Source organism: Cornus florida, unplaced genomic scaffold, assembly GCF_030987335.1.
Source record: "Cornus florida cultivar Cherokee Brave unplaced genomic scaffold, ASM3098733v1 CherokeeBrave_3.0.0_Hap2_Chr05, whole genome shotgun sequence".
Lineage (NCBI taxonomy): Eukaryota > Viridiplantae > Streptophyta > Magnoliopsida > Cornales > Cornaceae > Cornus > Cornus florida.
In genome coordinates, this window is record NW_026775575.1 from 83506803 (window position 1) to 83525392 (window position 18590).

The 18590-nt window shown below is 35.9% G+C and overlaps 1 protein-coding gene across 1 annotated transcript; it reads right to left on the minus strand.

Annotated features, from left to right (window-relative positions):
* Positions 1–5563: 5563 nt before the first annotated feature.
* LOC132309581 (uncharacterized) lies at positions 5564–7381 on the minus strand. Its single transcript, XM_059807873.1, has 2 exons — positions 6517–7381; positions 5564–6396 (listed from the first exon to the last, which is right to left on the minus strand). The coding sequence occupies exons 1-2, from the start codon at positions 7379–7381 to the stop codon at positions 5564–5566; spliced, it is 1698 nt and encodes a 565-aa protein (XP_059663856.1).
* Positions 7382–18590: the final 11209 nt, after the last annotated feature.

Sequence of the window (18590 nt, forward strand, 5' to 3'; positions counted from 1 at the left end):
AGATGCCCAACAAAAGTTTGACTCTGTCCGAGAAAATTTCAAGTTGATGGGAAGAAAATTGGACATAACAGGTTAATTAATTAATTAATTTGTCCACTTGATATGGATTAGTCGTCTTAACTTATGTTAAGAGTGTGTTTGGTGTGAAGAATGAAAAAAATGACCTTTTAAAAAAAAAATGAAAAAAAAATGAAGAGATGAAAAAGGAAGAATATCTTGAATGATTGTTTAGATTGAAATAAGAATTGAAAAGAAAATTTAGAGTTTGTTTGGGAATCATAGTTACTTCGTATTTTTATTTTAATACGAAATAAAAGTAATGTTTCTGTATTCAATATTATTCTAAAGTATATTTGATAATGTATATTTGTTACTAGATAAAATGGTTATTTAAAAAGCTCATTTTAGATTTTTTTTGTTTTTGTTTTTGTTTTTTGGACTCTTCATTACTATAGTGATTTTTCGTACTTTTACTTTGATACAAAATAAAAAGGTATTAGATGCCCAACAAAAGTTTGACTCTGTTCAAGAAAATTTCAAGTTGATGGGAAGAAAATTGGACATAACAGGTTAATTAATTAATTAATTTGCCTGCAGAATTGAAAAGAAAATTTAGAGTTTGTTTGAGAATCACATTTACTTCGTACTTTTACTTTGATACGAAATAAAAGTAATGTTTCTGTGTTCAATATTATTCTAAAGTATATTTGGTAATGTATATTTGTTACCAGATAAGATGGTTATTTAAAAAGCTCATTTTAGATTTTTTTTTTTTTTGGACTCTTCATTACTATAGTGATTTTGCTACAATGACGAAACAACTATGGTGCTTCCGATTTTGACATCTTTTTTGAAAACGCTTTGGTACTATTAAAATTGTAACAAACGTTATTAAATACTATCCGTATTTTTGCTTCACTATAGTACACTGTACTCCGAAACAAAAAAAATTGGAAATAGAAGCGATTATCAAATATGCCCTTAGAAAAGATTTATCTTTTTCAAAAAAATCTCTCTAATTCTCCTTTTCTTTTACTTCTTACCTTCTTCTTTCTCTTTATTTTTTTAGCTTTAATATTTTCCAATAAATTTGTATTCCATTTCTAAAATCAAATCTTAATTTTTTTTCTTCTAAAGATGTTTCAATCTCAAAACTTCCTACGGAGTATAAGATACGGGAGCGTGTAAATCTAAAGATGCCATTTAGAATGTAAGACACGTGTCTTTTAATTTTATTTATTTATTTTGGGCAAACAAATTCATTTACCAAGTCCACTCAGCTTGCATGTATATGTGCTTCCTCCATGGACCTGTGCATATATTTCTATATGACGAGAAAATTTAATTTTTTTTTTCTCATAGTAGAAAATTGAATCTCTGTTGCACATATTATATGTAATAGAATAATTTTTTTTATTGTTTAATTTTTTTTTCAGAGTAGAAAATTTGATTGTTGTTGTAAAATATGTGCAGCTATCAAGAACAAAGTCAGTGAGCTTGCTTTAAATTCTCAAAGTGAATGAGTTTGCTTGAAGAAACAAAATCCGTGCCAGAGTGGTGGTGATGGGTTGATTGTGATTTTGGGTTTGGGTGTGGTTTTAGTTTTCGTTGAGAGAGAAAGCTAAAAGTATTAGAGATAGAGAGGGGGATGAAGATAGGGGTGGGCAAAAAATCCGCTAATCCACGAACCCGATTCGATCCGATCTGATCTGTACGCAAAAAATTCGTCAATCCGCGAACCCGATCCGATCCGTACGGATCGGATCGGATTACCCGGTTTGAGGAGATTCATGGAGATTATTATGCTATCCCTTTTTTTTAACTGCACTGCTAGTCTGCTACTTCCTTTTTTTTATTTTTTTTTTCACTTCACTACTACTTTTGGACCTTTGGTTATGTAATATTTGCCTATTTGGTTCACTGCTACTGTTGGACCTTTGGTTATGTAATATTTGGCATATGGATCTGCTATCTCTTTTTTTATTTCACTTCACTGTTACTGTTATATAATATTGGCATAGTCCTACTATTTTTTTGGATAATTTGGATAACTACTGTCCTCTTGGTTATGCAATATTTTACAGTTTGATTATTCTTGTTATTATGCATTTAAATTGGGTTAATCTATGTTCTATTTTACACTTCTATAATTAGATATGAAATTGCTAAAAAATTAAAAATAGACTAATTTAGAAAATTTAGTCCGCGGATTGGATCCGATCCGATCCGTCATTTCACGGATCTGATCCGTGGACTAACGGATTGGTGGCGGATTCAACATTCTTCAATCCGTTATGAGCGGATCAGATTAGGAATGATGCCTAATCCGATCCGATCCGTGGCCACCCCTAGATGAAGAGTAGGAAGAAGATAGGGATATTTTTGTAATTTTAAAATAATAATTATAGTTTTAATTTAACATTTAATAATAGTAAGGTCAGATTTGTCATTTTACAACCCGGTTAATGGGTCATATACGAATATTGAGAGCAATGTGATCACTTTCTATAATATGAGGGGTTTTTCTAAAATAGCTTAGAATTTATGATCAAAATTTGAAAGGGATGAGGTTTTTGTGATAATAGCCCTATTAATAATCAATATAATGACCAGTAGTTTGTATTGGTTATATATAGTTATACATGTAATTAAACAAGAGATCATTAAAAATTACATCTAATTAAGGCAATCATTGACATGAATCAACCAAGCCCTAACCAAGTCAAAATACAAACCTAGGGTAGGCCCAAATATCAGCACAAATGGAGTCCCAAGGCCCGAAATCAGGGGAATTCTGAAGCCCTATAATAAGGATGGTGTTTATGCATTGGTCCTGGACCTCGTAACTTTTTGGATAGACCCATGGGCTAGTTGACAATTAAAATTTAAAAGTAACCCGTGACGGGTTTGGATTTAAGCAGAAATTGGGCCTCAAATCCCTAGGCCTAAATAGAACCGTGTCTTCTAGATAGACTGAGATCAACTATGGGTTTCCTGGCCAACTCTTTCGCGTGGTCGTGTCCCACGAATATGTGTATTTTGTTTTCTCAAGGAAATGTGGGTTAATGTCAAAACAAAAAGAAATTAGTACAGTCTCCCTAATTACAATTATTAAGTATGCACCAACTGAAAAAAGGGGCGACCGTCGATTAGCATGAAGTTAACATTATCTGCGAAAATAACTATGGTAATGTTCATCTGTTTACTACGCGTCAAACCTGCATGCGCCGGTATCCACCCGTTTATCACGCGTCAGACATGCAGTTTCTAAGCGCAGATTCATGACACGTTTCGTATCTCCATCTCGAAAGGAAAACACCTTATATTATCCAGAAAGAATGGCCATGGCCAATTATATCCAATTGTGAGCGCTTGATTTTATCGTTGCTAACAATGGGGATTCGGGTCTTTGCCGTTCCGGAGGACATCCCTTTGTGTTTTTGTGAAATGGTATTTTCATCATTTTTGGTTGATCATGATTTAAGTAAGTGATTTTAATTATTAATTGTCCATTTCTTCATCTTTAATTCTCTGATAATAGGTATACTTGTTGAGAGGAAGAAAAGACTTTGGAATAAGTAAAGCCGGAAAAGTGGTCGGTATGTTTCAATACATTCTCAACTTATTATTAATTAATTAATTATTATTTTTTCTCTATTAAAGACTTTCCCATCACCTTAGCTTTTGGTTGCTATGTGTTTAACTGTATTTAGTCGGCATCTATATAGTTTTTGAATTGTGGTAGATTAACCGACTGCCCTTGAGACTACTCATGCACTGTTTTTCTTTTTTTTTTTTTGAATGTTCAGTTTATTTTCAAGTAAAAAAGCTGCTATTACTTATCTATTTCTTATTGTTTTAAGTAGCTATAAAATTCATTAACAGAATTCCTTTTGGATGTGTATTTTTGTTTTCTTTGGATTTTGCAGTACTCCTTTTGGGATTTATGCATGCGGATTCCCTCACAATTGCACTCAAGTCCCAATTACAATAAGTAGTCATCTTCTTTAACGTGATTTAGAGAGGGAGAGTGATAGAACAGATCCTGATGCTGATGATTTGTTTGGAATCAAACCAAACACTGGAGGGGATACTGGACATGGGTATCTGTTCATCCGAATGTAGCAAGTGCTTGGCAAGTTTTAAGTTAGTTAATTGTGTAAGATCAGAAATTGTATCATTACTAATTGTGTAAGATCAGAAATTGTATCATTACTAATTGTGTAAGATCAGAAACAGATGTAGCAAATTGTATCATTACTGAGCTAAATAAGTGCAACAAAATATATTTTGATCAGGAATAAAGTTAGTATATGGTTACTTTTTAAAACTTGTGTTGAAATGTCTTTACTCTTTGATCCTTCTTCTAACTAAAGAAATGTTGGCCTGATTCATTATAATAAGTGATGTTTATTGTGCTGTTTTTTTTTTTTTGTTTTGTTTTTTGTTTTAAAATATTGCAAAAAAAAAAAAAAAAAAAAGTCAAGATAAATGTGAGCTTGCAATTTTTCACAGATTGAGTTTGGAATGAATGTTCAAAGAATTCAACTTCTCAATTTTTTTTCCTCCATGACTAACATTGGATGTAACGAAGCACTGAGCAAAAGGATTTTTTACCCATGCACTTTGTCAGGTCTATTTTTTCTCTTTTTGTTTCTTGATTAAATTTCTTAATTTTCTTCATGCAACTACTTAAATGACCACAATACCATAATAGAAGATACAATCTCAAGTATATTGACATTCAAGTCCTTTCTGTCCGTAGAAAATTGTATCATCTTTTTGATGATTACATTGTTAGTTTTTTCATATTTAATTTGAACTCTTAGGTAAAACTAAAACTTTTCTTTTTCCACAAATAGGTTATTATTTCATATCTAGATATTGAAGAATTCTTAAAATGGATTACTTATATATGTGAGATATAATTTTTGTAATTGGCAAATTTCGATGTTAAAATAAGTCTGATCGAGTTATAATTCTCAAGTTACCGTATTATGATTGAGATCAGTTGTGAAATTGGAAGGTTGTTCAAGTTTGATAAACTTTGATTTACGAAAAAGGTATGAACAACACTTTTGCCCCTGCATTTTTTAATCCGAAGGGCATTACTTTGTAACAGTAGGTCCCACGTTTGGTGATGAAAGTAGTCTTCTTTTCATCCGGAGGGTTCATCGGGATCTGGTTGTAACCTGAGTAAGCATAAAGGAAAGTTAGTTTTTCATACCTGGTCGTAGCGTCTACCATCTGATCGATCTTGGGGAGTGGGAAGCTATCTTTTGGGCATCCTTTGTTCAGGTTGGTGAAATCAATGCATACTCTCCATTTGCCATTCTTTTTCTAGACAACCACCACGTTTGACAACCATTGAGGGTACTGGACTTCTCTGATGAATCCTGCTTCTAAAAGTCAATTGACTTCCTCAGCAATGATTATATTTCTTTCGGGGGCAAACCTTCTCTACTTTTGTTTCACCGGATGGTGGCTAGGGTCCACGTTTAAGCTATAACAGGCTGTCTGTAGGTCAATTCCCGGCATGTCCCAGGGATTCCAAGCGAAGATGTCAGCATTCCGCCTCAGGATTTCTGTCAGCTCCTCCTTTTCCTGAATTGACTGGAGAGTCCTTATGTAATTTAACTTTTACTCGTCCCCTGTGACTATCTGCATGGCTTTTAGGGTTCCTCGGTAAGATGTTCTTCTTCTGGTTGCCCTTATCAGAGGGATAAATCGTCATGTGGTAGTACTTCTTTGCTGTTACTTGGTCCCCCCAGATATCGATGACCTCCTGATCGTTCGGGCTCACGTATCTCATGACTTGGTACAGGGTTGATGGGACTCCTTCCATGCGGTGGATCCATCCTCGGCCCATTAGCAAATTGTACGTAGGATGAATATCCATAATCACGAAGTTCTCTTTCAGAAATCTTTTAGCAGCAGTGACTGACAGTGTGATTACACCTATAGGCTCCACTATTCTTCCATCGAATCCTACCAAAGGGCTTCTAGTGGGGCGAATCTTATTTGTGGCCAATTTTAACTGATCGAACGTCCACTTTGTTATGATATTGGCACTACTGCCAGCATCAATCAGTACTCGTCTGACCAGGCAATTGACCATTAGTAGGCTAACTACTAATGGGTTTTCGTGCGGGTGTTGTACCCTTCTAAGATCTCCTTTATGAAAAGAAACTTGTGCTGGATTGGGTTTGTAGTCAACTACATTGATTTCACCAATCTTCCGCAGCTTATGGGCTTGTTTGAGTTGGATCTTGTAGGAATTTCCGGATTGCTCGTCCTCCTCCGGACAACCATGAATTGTGTTGATTACTCGGATATGATGGTTTTCTACCGTGGCCTTTGGAATTACCCGGGTTCGATCTTGCTGCCTTTGTTGTCCTGGGGTAATCAGGTAATCAGTCAATTCACCCTTGGTTATTAACGCCTCCACTTGTCTTCTCAAGCTCCTGCAATCATTGGTTCAGTGGCCAAAATTACTGTGGAATGCACAGTGCTTACTTTGGTCTCTCTGTTCCATTGGCTGTCTGATTGGTGGTGGGATCTGGAAGATGTTTCTTGCCTTGGTCTCTTGGTTTAGTCTGGCCAGCGTTACTTTGAGAGGTATGATTCTTTCAACCATTCGGGAGTTCTTCTTAGGGGCTCGTCCCTCAATGGCCGGGGGTTCCCGATAGACCCTCGAGGTGTTCGATCGTTCCTTCGGTCGGTTTTCCACTGTAACCAGGGTCACTCTCTGCTGTCTAGTTACTTTGTTTTCTTTGAGTCTGATGTAGTTTTGTGCCCGCGAATTCAACTCTGACATGTTAGTTGGGGTCTTCTTCACCAAAAAAGAGTGGAAATGTGAGCCTTGCACCATAGCTATCTTAAATGCTTCTATGGCTGTGTTTTGATTACAATCTGGAATGCCCGAAGACTCCATGTTGAATCGGGTGAGGAAGGTTTGCAGGCCTTCTCCCTTCATTTGTCGAATCGTAAAGAGACTGGCAATGGTTTTTTTTTTTTTCCTGCTTCTTATTTCCACAGTACTGGCTAAGAACGCAACGCACAGTGACTCGAAGTTTGGGATTGACTTGCACGGGCAATTCTTGAACCATTCTGGTGCCACTCCCGTCAGACTGGATGGAAATATTTTGCACATGAATAGATCGTTGTGCGCCTCTAGTGTCATTTCCTGAGTATAGTGGTTCAAGTGTTGGAGGGGATCTCTAGTCCTATTGAATTTGATGAACTTTAGCATTGTGAATTTCTTGGGTCTTGCGACCTGTTCTATCTCATCTGTGAAAGGGGTCTTCACTATTGACACAGTGAATTCTCTTGCTATGTCTTCAGGCGTTTGGGCTTTCAGCCCTTTGATTCGCTCGTCCATTTCCTTCCGGAGCCTGGTGATAAAGTCATTCCTTGAAGACGGTTAATCAGCTGCTGGGGTCCACACTTCTTTTCTACCCGAGTTCGCGTCATCTGATGGATGGGCTTTGGTGGCTCGAGGTCCCCTATTATTGGAGTTCCCTAGGGTGCAGGATTGACTTGTGGCATCATTGATGACCTCCAACGTTCCATTGAGCTGTTGGCGTGGAACCTTCTGCTAGTGAGGTAGATTATCAGTGCTTGGCTCCATAGGGGGATCTTCGTTCTGACGCTCAGGCCGAGGGCCGATCGACTGATCGTCTCGTCGAGCGTTGCCTTGAAGTCTTTAGTTTTCCCTGCGCATAGTGCTGATTTGAACCACGCTGGCTTCCTGAGCCTACCTTAGCATATTGATTTGCTCAGCGCTGGCTTTATTTGCTTGTTGAAAGATGTCAAGTTACACTTGCATTTCCTCACGTATTTTCTGCATGGTCTCCTGTTGCTGTGGTTGAACAACGTCTGGTTTTGTTGCCATTCTAGAGTGATGTCACACGCAAGAGGTAGAGAACGGACTTCTTGTATCGAAATTCCCACAGACGGTGTCAAAGTGTAGGTGCAATTTCTTGCACCCGAACACCTGAAGAGATAAATTATGGAGAACACATAGAACAATGAAGAAGAGAACAAATAAATCTTTGAGAGAGTAGTAGTATTGGGAATTCGATGCCTCTTCATTCTCATTCAGTCTTCATTTATAAGTTTTTCCTCAGAGATTTACATGGAGCCATTCTTGGCTTTTATTCCCAAATATGGGTAATTACACCTACTGATTGTGCATTCATCATTATGGCAAACGTTATGTAATTCGGGCCTTGTTAAGACTGGGCAGCCCATTTAGCCTTTATATTAAGTAAAACTTCCTTCACTTTAATTGGGCTGAACTGGTACGTGCGTAAGGCTTCTTCTGTTGGGCCTCCAACTGATTGTGGGCTTCTAGTTATCTTAATTTGGTTGTGGGCTTTTTTTGCCACCACGTGGTGTGTTGTAACTGGTGGGGTTTTTTCCCTCCACAGTGAGGAACAGATTTACACTCGATCCTAAGTTAAGGAGGGCTTTTTCTATCTCATTGTCTCCAATGACACACGAGATTGTCGGGGCACCCAGATCCTTAAACTTTAGAGGTGTATTATGCTAAATGATAGCACTTGCTTGCTCAATTAACCTTACCTTCTTTGGAATATTGCTCTTAGAAATGCATTTTTAAGTACACAAATCTTTAAGAAATTTTGCATAAGGTGGAATTTGCTTAATGGCGTTAAGGAGAGAAATGTTGATCTTTACTTGCTTAAAGACTTTAAACATATCCTGAATTTTATCGCCCTTTTTCCCAAAATGTGTGGACTCTATGAGGCGTTGAGGAAAAGGGGTCTTAGGCTTATAAGATGTCTCAATATTTTGGATTGGCGGATTTGGAATTTCTGGACTATCTTTCAGATTTTTGGTTGAAGAAGTTGAATCCTTGGGAGCAAGAATTTCAGCTTTTTCATCAACCTTGTTGTCCACAACTCTTCCACTCTGAATTGTGGTGATTACTTGAACTTGCTTAAGATTTGATCCACTCGGAGGAGTGATCTCATCAATCATATATTGCCCTTTCGGGTTCACCACAGGTTGAGCTGGAAGTTTTCCTGTGTCTTTCTTGTGAAGCTGATTTATTGAATTAGCCATTTGTCCCGGTTGGGTTTCAATATTGGCTATTGATTGAGAGTGAGTATTAACAAATTGCACAATTGATTGCAAACCACTAAGAATAGCCATTATCTGCTTATTGGAAATTACTAGCTCATCCAATTGAGACCGTTGTAGAGGAACATGATCCTGATTGGAAAAATTTGCATTGTAGGAAGGAGGATGATAGCTTGAAGAAGCTTGAAATGGCCGGTTCATGGACTGAGAATTAGATTGATTTGATTGCCCATAACTTTGAAATGATGAATTTTGCGGGGCTTGTTGCCTCTACGAGAAATTTGGATGATCTCTCCAACTTAGATTGTATGTATTGGAATAAGGATTATTTCCAGGGCGAGAGAATATGGCATTTACCTGTTCTGGCATACCTTCAGAAAATTGCTCCGGTGTGGGGCAATCTTCTGCATTATGAAAAGTACTTGTGCAATATGCACACATAGCACTGGACGAAGAATTTTGAGAAGATGAGAGATGTGGTGCCACAAGCTGAAAAACTTTGTGAGCTATGGCATCCACTTGAGAAGATTCTTCCCTAAGAGTCCGTGATTGACACGGATTTGAGGGTTTAGCCACATTAGATGTAGAAACTTTACGAGAACCATGTTGTATAGAATTTTCGCTTATGTTCTCAAATAGAGTCCATGCATCATCTGGATTTTTGGACATAAACATGCCCCCACATGAAGAATCAATTAATTGCCTATGTGGTTCTATCAAACCATCATAGAAGGCTTGCACCAATTGCCATTTTGGAATTTGGTGGTGCGAACACTTCCTCAGAAAATCTTGAAGTCTCTCCCACGTCTCATAGAATATTTCCCTATCAATTTGGAAAAAACTAAGAATGGAACGACACATTTGATTGGTTTTACTCACAGGATAATACTTTTTAAGAAATTCTTGTTGCAATTGGACCCATGAAGTGATGGAATTAGAAACAAGAGAGTTTAACCAATATTTTGCTCTATCTTTCAAAGAGAATGGGAAGAGAAACATATGAAGTGTATCTTAGGGAAAATCCCTCATCTTAATGGTGGAGCAGATTTCTAAAAACTCATTAAGATGTTTATAAGGATCCTCATTATCAAACCTATGATATGTTGGAAGCATTTGAATTGTGGTAGATTTGATCTCATAATGATGAGCCTCAACATTAGGCATGACAATGCATGATAGAGATATGTATGTAGAGGGTACAAAATGGCCCCTAAGAGTCATTGGTGCTAAATTTTCATTTTCAGCATTATGATTTCTGAGATTATCATGTTCATTAGCCATTTTATCTACTTCAATTTCAAGTTCTCTTAAAATTTCAAGATCCCTAAGGTTCCTTCTTTGCTGCCTAAGAGTTCTTTTAAGTAAAGTGATATTAATTGGTTCCTCAAGATGTGGTAAAGACAATGATCTACGACTTACTATCAACCATCAAACACAACAATCACAACAACCCTTCACTAATATATCCACATATATTGATCCCTTTCTCCTCAATTCAACAATAATTAAAACAAATTAAATTGGCCACGACATGGACCTATGCTCTGAATAACATAATAAATTTGCAATAGCCTCGACAAGGGCTCGACAAAATATAACTAGGAACTTCAAAAACTTACCCAAAGCCCTTAAGATTTCAAATTTTGTAATTAAATCTTCTAGAAAGTCTTTAGTCCCTACAAACACAAACATCAAAAACATGAAAAGATATATACAATTAAATAATGAAGCAATTTTTAAATTCTGATTACAAAACCGTATGTAATCCCCAGCAACGGTGCCAAAAAGTTGATGCGCATAAATGTGTACCACTTAAAAATACCACTTATAACAATAGCACATTCATCATTGCAGATTAATACTAGAGTAGGGGGTTGTCGAATCATAAGGATTGCTAGTTTATGGCAAACAGAATCATAAAACTACTTCCTCTATTTAATAAAAGAAATGATAAATTAATTGGTTTGTCACTTAACCTGCGAATTTAACTTTCAAAAAACAGTAAATAATGTAAAAAGGATGGATTGAACTTATAAAGAAAAAGGCTAGGGAATTGACTTCACCTCAACCTCATAAACATGTAGAACTTGCACTCAACTTGGGGATTAACACTTATATATATATAATGATGTGTAAGAGCATAAAACTACCACAATATCGTCAGGAAGATCATACATTCATGACTAAGCATAACCTATCTTTGGTTAGCATGGTTCATCCACCTAAACTAGATTATGGTATGAACCATCTTCCCTAGGCATGGCCTATTAAGGTCCTTCAATAGTATGTTGCAACACATGAAATCAATTAAATATCATAGATTATCTTCAGTTGGTATGAACCATCTACCTAACTATATTAATCTAAGGGTGTAGTATGGTCCATCTTTCTTAGGTATAACCTATATAAATGCTTAATTTCATGCTAATATAACCATTCTATAAATTATTTCCCATCGTCACTATAGGAAATCAAGTGTAATACTTGTATCAATATGATTTCTAAGACAAGATAACAAATCAACACATATATATGTTCATATGATAAACACATACATTGATTTAATGTAAAGAACATCAAGCCAATGTAAATACTTCTAATTTATGAAACTAATATATACAGTAAAAATTCCCAAATTGAAATACAAATCAAACTATGTTTACTTGGTCTAGGTTACATCAACTCCCTAGAAAAGGGATTTAGCCTCTTATGAATATGGCTACACCCTCCAGGATTGAAGAAGAGAATATAATTCCTTCTTCCACCATCTTTGCGAGCCTCTTCCAAAAACCCTAAAAATCATTCTCTCTCTCTCTCTCTGTATCTTTTCCAAAACAAAAATGAGATAGACTCCTTCAGCCTTTTCCCCCTCTTTATCCTCCTGTCAATTCAAAATACAAAATCTCTTATTTAAAATTCGAAATTACATCTTAGGATAGGCAAAATCGGACTTAAAGAAAATGGGGGTCTGTGGTCTCGCGTCCGGACACGAGGCCCTGATGGTTTGGCGTCTAGAGGCCAAAATGGGCTTCCAGACGCGAGCTTCTGGAAGATGGTGTTTGGACGCCAGTTCTTGTGTCTGGACGCCAGGCATGCTGCTCTGACACAGACTTCCATCTTTAGCTCCGGTTACATCCATCTCCTCTTCATGTTATTTCTCTTTGATGATCACTTGAAATGTAGGCCTGATATGACTTGTGCTTTGAAACCCTTTAAAACTTTATTCTTATTCCTTTTTAGCAATAAGATCTGCAAAAACACAAAAACATAAAAATGTAGTTAAGCTATATAAACAGATCAAATAATGGGCTTAACTAATGCAATTAAGAGCGCTTAAATATGAAATATTTTACACTTATCAACATGTTACATATCTTAAACTTATGGTATGTGCTAAGTATTGAGCCAGATTTAGCATTAAACATTTATGCTAACTTGCGATAGGTTGTGAGCATACTAGTTACTACTTGCGCTGTTTGTTTTGATTTATATCTGCTTACTAAGTGACTGAGCATGTCGTGTGTGGATTGTTCGCTACTTGTATAAGAAGGTGATCTTGTTGTTATGGATATACCTATGTATATATGTGGATGCATTCTACGAGCTTAACTTGATTTTAGTAACAGCATGAGACGTAGTCTAGTAAGGTGTTTTATTTTGAGATTCTATCATGTGAGGCATATGATTTTGGTGGCTTTCTGTTTATTTCTTATCTCGTTTACCTTTTTGCATTGTTCATACTCGGTTAGGTGAGATTAATGCTAGGGCATTGTCTCTTGGAGTCCTTTTGGTTCATTTTTGGAAAACACGAGCTAGTGTTGTGTTCCTCTTGTTTTTGTTGTGGGATTTCATGTGAAAGAGTTATCACATTTTGTTCTGTCATGGGTTGTCCACTTCCTTAAGGTGAGAAGAATGCTCTATTTTTCGTGTTTGTTTTATCGACACTTGTGGGAGAGTAAGACTTTTCCTTTTTTTTCTTGGTTTGTGTTAGGAACTTTATAGGGAGTGAGTCTCATTTCTGCATTTCTTTGTGCATGGCTATGGGTTGATTGGTCCGCGAGGATCACCACTATTGTCTCGAATCCTTGGTGGGGATTTGATTGATTTTGGTCGACTTACTTCCATATAGGGGGTGAAGTCTTGATTTTTACGTCTTTTATTTCAGAGGTGGAGTTGGAGGTATCGATGTTTTTTGATTTTATGAAGTCCGATCCATTGGATTGAGGGCACAGATTCGATAGGCTTTGGATTCATGACTGGAGTTTTTGGTTTTGTGGTATTGAGGATTTGAGGCCTTAAGGGTGACAGTGCCTATGACATTGTTGTCAGAGTTTTGGGATTGGCCAAGATAGTCCGGCCGGACGACTTTGGACCGTACCCCATGTGATACCCTTGATTCTAGAGCCACGGGTGATCAAGTCCGAGTACAGATATGAGGGATACCAAATAATTAAAGTATTTAATTGAAAATAGAATACAAAAATGAATTAAGAATAAAGAATAAAAGCTGAAAGATACTAAATAATAAATCCACATTTATTTAATCCAATAATAAACCTCCAATAACTAAATCCTCTGATACTAGTAATTACTTAAAATTACAACTTGGGAATCTATCATGTGGACCTTTAATCCAAAATCCAACTAAAATGAATAAAAGAAATAAATCTAAAAACTGGAACATAAAGAGAATCCTACGTAGGATCAGAAGAATGATACCACTTGTGACCGCCCAAGTTTTATAAACCCGTTACGTTAGCGATGACCAAAAAGATGACCTGTTAACGGATCCGAAATACAGAAGTGAAAGATGTTTAAAACCAAAAGAAAAGAAGGGAAAGGCTCTGAGGTATGGATGAGCAACGCTTGTTTGGCACTCTCCAACACTGAGTGCTCGTTCGGCACTCTTACAATATCTGTCGTTCTAACCTACAGGGTCGGTCATTCTGACCTACATGGTCAGGCGTTCGGACTTACATGGTCAATCGTTCGGACTTACATGGTCCGGCATTCTGACCTATATGTTCAAGCGTTCGGACTTACATGGTTAAGCGTTCGGACTTACATAGTCTGGCGTTTTGACCTACATGGTCAAGCGTTCAGACTTACATGGTCAAACGTTCGGACTTACATGGTCCGACATTCTGACCTACATGGTTAAGCGTTCAGACTTACATGATCAAGCGTTCGAACTTACATGGTCAAGCGTTCGGACTTATATGGTAAGACGTTTTGACCTACATGGTTAGGCGTTATAATGAAAGGGTCAAGTGTTCGGACTTGTATATTCAGGCGTTCTGATCTACATGGTTAGGCATTCTGACTATCGAATGATGAAACAGAAGGAAACAATCAGCCAAATGACGAAACAGAAACAAGAAATCAGCTGAACGACGAAACAGAAGCAAGAAATCAGCCGAACGACGAAACAGAAACAAGTTTAAGGCTAACCTAAAGGCTATACATGCATTCCAAATGATCCGAAAAAAGTTAAAAAAACATAATTGTGAACTTTTAAAAGTAATGGCTCTTGGCCTCATGTTATATGTCATGCCCAGAATTTTCTGAATAAATTCCTCGATTTATTCAAATCAAAATACTTCATTATACACCAATGATCTCAAAAGAAATACTCTTTTATTGATACAAATCAATTTCCTCAAATAAATATACAAAATTCTCCAATTAATTAAATTAATCCTCAACACCAACTCTTCGACCTAAGCCCGCAACTAGCAATCCACGGTACCTGAAACTGGAAGTGGGTGAGACGGGGAAAGTCCTAGTAAGAAAAACCATAACAAGGATTTCAAGAAGTTTCATACAAAATTAGCTTCATAAAAATATACATATACTTTTAAACAAAATACATATATGCAATTTTAGCAAAATAACAGCCAATAGAATATTTAAAACAAAATCATTCAGGCCATTTAAGGTATAAAAAACCCTACATTGCAAATAAATCATCAGTGGAACATCAAAGCCACAAGTCCGGCCCTCTGTGCAGACTCTCGGCTCTCTATGTTTCCTCTATTTTGCTTTCTCTGTCTTTAATTTCATTATCTGTATCTTCACTTAGCAGTGCACAAAACACTTAATAAATAGGCAATTTGTACCGACGCTATGCAAACAGCTCACCAAACAAATATACAAATATCAAAAAAATCATCATCACAATTTCTCTCTCTTACTTTCGGCAGCCCACCTTATTACTTTTCCTCAATTCTAATCACTTCCATCATCAGATTCAAATAACCCACATGCAGAAAACAAAATCAAGCAAAAAAATGTATAAAAAAGTCCTTTAAGTGGGACCCGTCACCAAAATCATCACCATTTCAATTTCCATCTTCAATTTCGTACTTGTACATTCACATCTCTATTTTCTCATCAGATTGCATTATATATATATATATATGAAATCAATCCAAATCCCTTTAAGTAATACCAGTGGGACCCACACCAAAAATCACAATTCCATTCCCCAAATCTTGGCTGGGATCATCCCTCCTTGCATATGATACATTATATATATACATTATATATATAAATGTAAATTAAATAAAATAATCCATTGACATCACCTAGTGGGCCCCACGAAAATGTCATCACCATTGCATTTCTTCTCTAATTCGGCAGGCAGCCTTGCTCCAACAGATATTATATATATATATATATATATATATATATATATATATATATATTTATATATAATATGTAACAACAAAACACAAATCACAAGTCTCCAATTAAAATAATCAATCTCCAATTGATAAGCCTTCAATCATTATTAATCAATTTAATTATGACAACAAAAAATATAATAAAATAGAATAAATCTTAAAAAATTTGGATTGTCACATTCTCCACCACTTAAAAATAATTTCGTTCCAAAATTCAGATCCAACGGTCTCCGCATACCCGAGGACAACAAAAGTGGTAAAACAAAATCCAAAAATCCTTACCCAGGCGATGTGAAATACCGTGACATGAAAAACGTTGTGGTAGCTAACAGTGTTAGTTACCCGTCCACACAGTCCATAACCATTGTGGTAGCTAGTCGATGCCGTCACCCACTTACAAAAAACAAGACCAATAATAAACCAGACAATACATGCCTAAACACAATTATTGACCATCCCAGTAGCTGACAGTGAACGACACCCACCCACAACACCAGGTTATAAGTGGTAGCTTATCAAACTAAACACTCGCCCACTCACACCCGTCAAATACATTATCACTGCACTCACACTTCCGGTTGGGTACAGGCTCTGATACCATTTTGTCACGTCTCGAATTTTCTAAATAAATTTTTCGATTTATTCAAATCAAAATATTTTATTATACACCCATGATCTCAAAAGAAATACTCCTTTATTGATACAAATCAATTTCCTCAAATAAATATACAAAATTCTCCAATTAATTAAATTAATCCTCAACACCAACTCTTCCACCTAAGCCTGCAACTAGCAATCCACTGTACCTGAAACTGAAAAGGGGTGAGACGGGGAAAGTCCCAGTAGGAAAAACCATAACAAGGATTTCAAGAAGTTTCATGAAAAATTAGTTTCACAAAAATATACATATACTTTTAAACAAATTACATATATGCAATTTTAGCAAAATAATAGCCAATAAAATATTTAAAACAAAATCATTCAGGACATTCAAGGTATAAAAAACCCTATATTGCAAATAAATCATCAGTGGAACATCAAAGCCACAAGTCCGGCCCTCTGTGCAGACTCTCGGCTCTCTCTGTTTCCTCTATTTTGCTTTATCTGTCTCTAATTTCATTATCTGTATCTTCACTTAGTAGTGCACAAAACACTTAATAAGTAGGCAATTTGTACCGACGCTATGCAAATAGCTCACCAAACAAATATACAAATATAAAAAAAATCATCATCACAAATTTTCTCTTTTACTTTCGACAGCCCACCTTGTTACTTTTCCTCAATTCTGATCACTTCCATCATTAGATTCAAATAACCCATGTGCAGAAAACAAAATCAAGCAAAAAGATGTATAAAAAAGTCCTTTAAGTGGGACCCGTCACCAAAATCATCACCTTTCAATTTCTATCTTCAATTTTCGTACATGTTCATTCACATCTCTATCTTCTCATCAGATTGCATTATATATATATATATATATAAATGAAATCAATCCAAATCCCTTTTAATAATACCAGTGGGACCCACACCAAAAATCACAATTCCATTTCCCAAATTTTGGTTGGGATAATCCCTCCTTGCATCTGATACATTATATATATAAATGTAAATCAAATAAAACAATCCATTAACATCACCTAGTGGGCCCCACGAAAATGTCATCACCATTGCATTTCTTCTCTAATTCAGTAGGCAGCCTTGCTCAACAGATATTATATATATATATATATATATATATATATATATATATATAATATGCAACAACAAAACATAAACCACAAGTCTCCAATTAAAATAATCAATCTCCAATTGATAAGCCTTCAATAATAATTAATCAATTTAATTATGACAATAAAAAATATAATAAAACAGATTAAATCTTAAAAAATTCGAATTGTCACATTATACATCCAAAATAGGTATCTTCAAGTGTACTTAGATACATATTACATATTAAGGAAGTCATCTTAGCTTTTAAAATACCATACATCAATGGTATGCAAAAATATAACATCCAAAAGTAAAGCATGCTAAACAAGTGCATGTCAATATACAAAAATGTTCCAAATTGCTCATAAGCCACTAAGGATGATGAGCATCCTAGAATATAGTCTCTTTACCTGCAAAATAATTCAAACAATTAGGGTGAGTAATCAAGTTACTCGAAGGAAGAAGCATATGCGTATACCCTAAAGTTTCAATATCATTGCAAGATCAATATAGACGAATACAAGGGATCATTTCATTTAACGTCTATGTTCAAAGTGTTCTAAGGGATCATCTTAAGCTAACTTAAATGACTATTTAACAACATAATATCAACATCAATGTACTTAACAACATCAATTCGCTAATAGCAAAAATTACAAGTTACAATTAAACATTGGTTGTCAACTTAGAATTTAATACGAAATCAATTAGTGGAAAATTTGGACATCAAATCTCGGAGTACTGCCAAGACCTTAACGGTTATTTCGGGTATTAACCCGCTGGGAAGACCACCCTAGTGTGCACTATAAATGGGGAAAACTCATACCTTTCGCACTAGAGCCAAACTTTAGCCATGTCACGTGCAACAATGTCCCAAGAGAATCCAAAACCAGAATCAAATTCAAAACTCATACACTATAATTAAGACATATAAGCTACCTTCCATGCACAAGTATTTTGAAACCACACAAACCATATCTTAGGGTTCTAAGTCTAAAATGGCATACCAAATTACAAGTCCTCATCATGATATTATGTACAATACAATACTACCAACTTATCAATTTAATTCATACCTCAATAATAAGC

Excerpts from the sequence above, each read along its gene's own strand:
- LOC132309581 (XM_059807873.1), bottom strand. The coding sequence starts at position 7,381 with ATGGACGAGCGAATCAAAGGGCTGAAAGCCCAAACGCCTGAAGACATA. Across the intron at positions 6,397-6,516 it reads AATGGAACAGAGAGACCAAA|GACAACAAAGGCAGCAAGAT; the intron begins GTAAGCACTGTG and ends TGATTACCCCAG.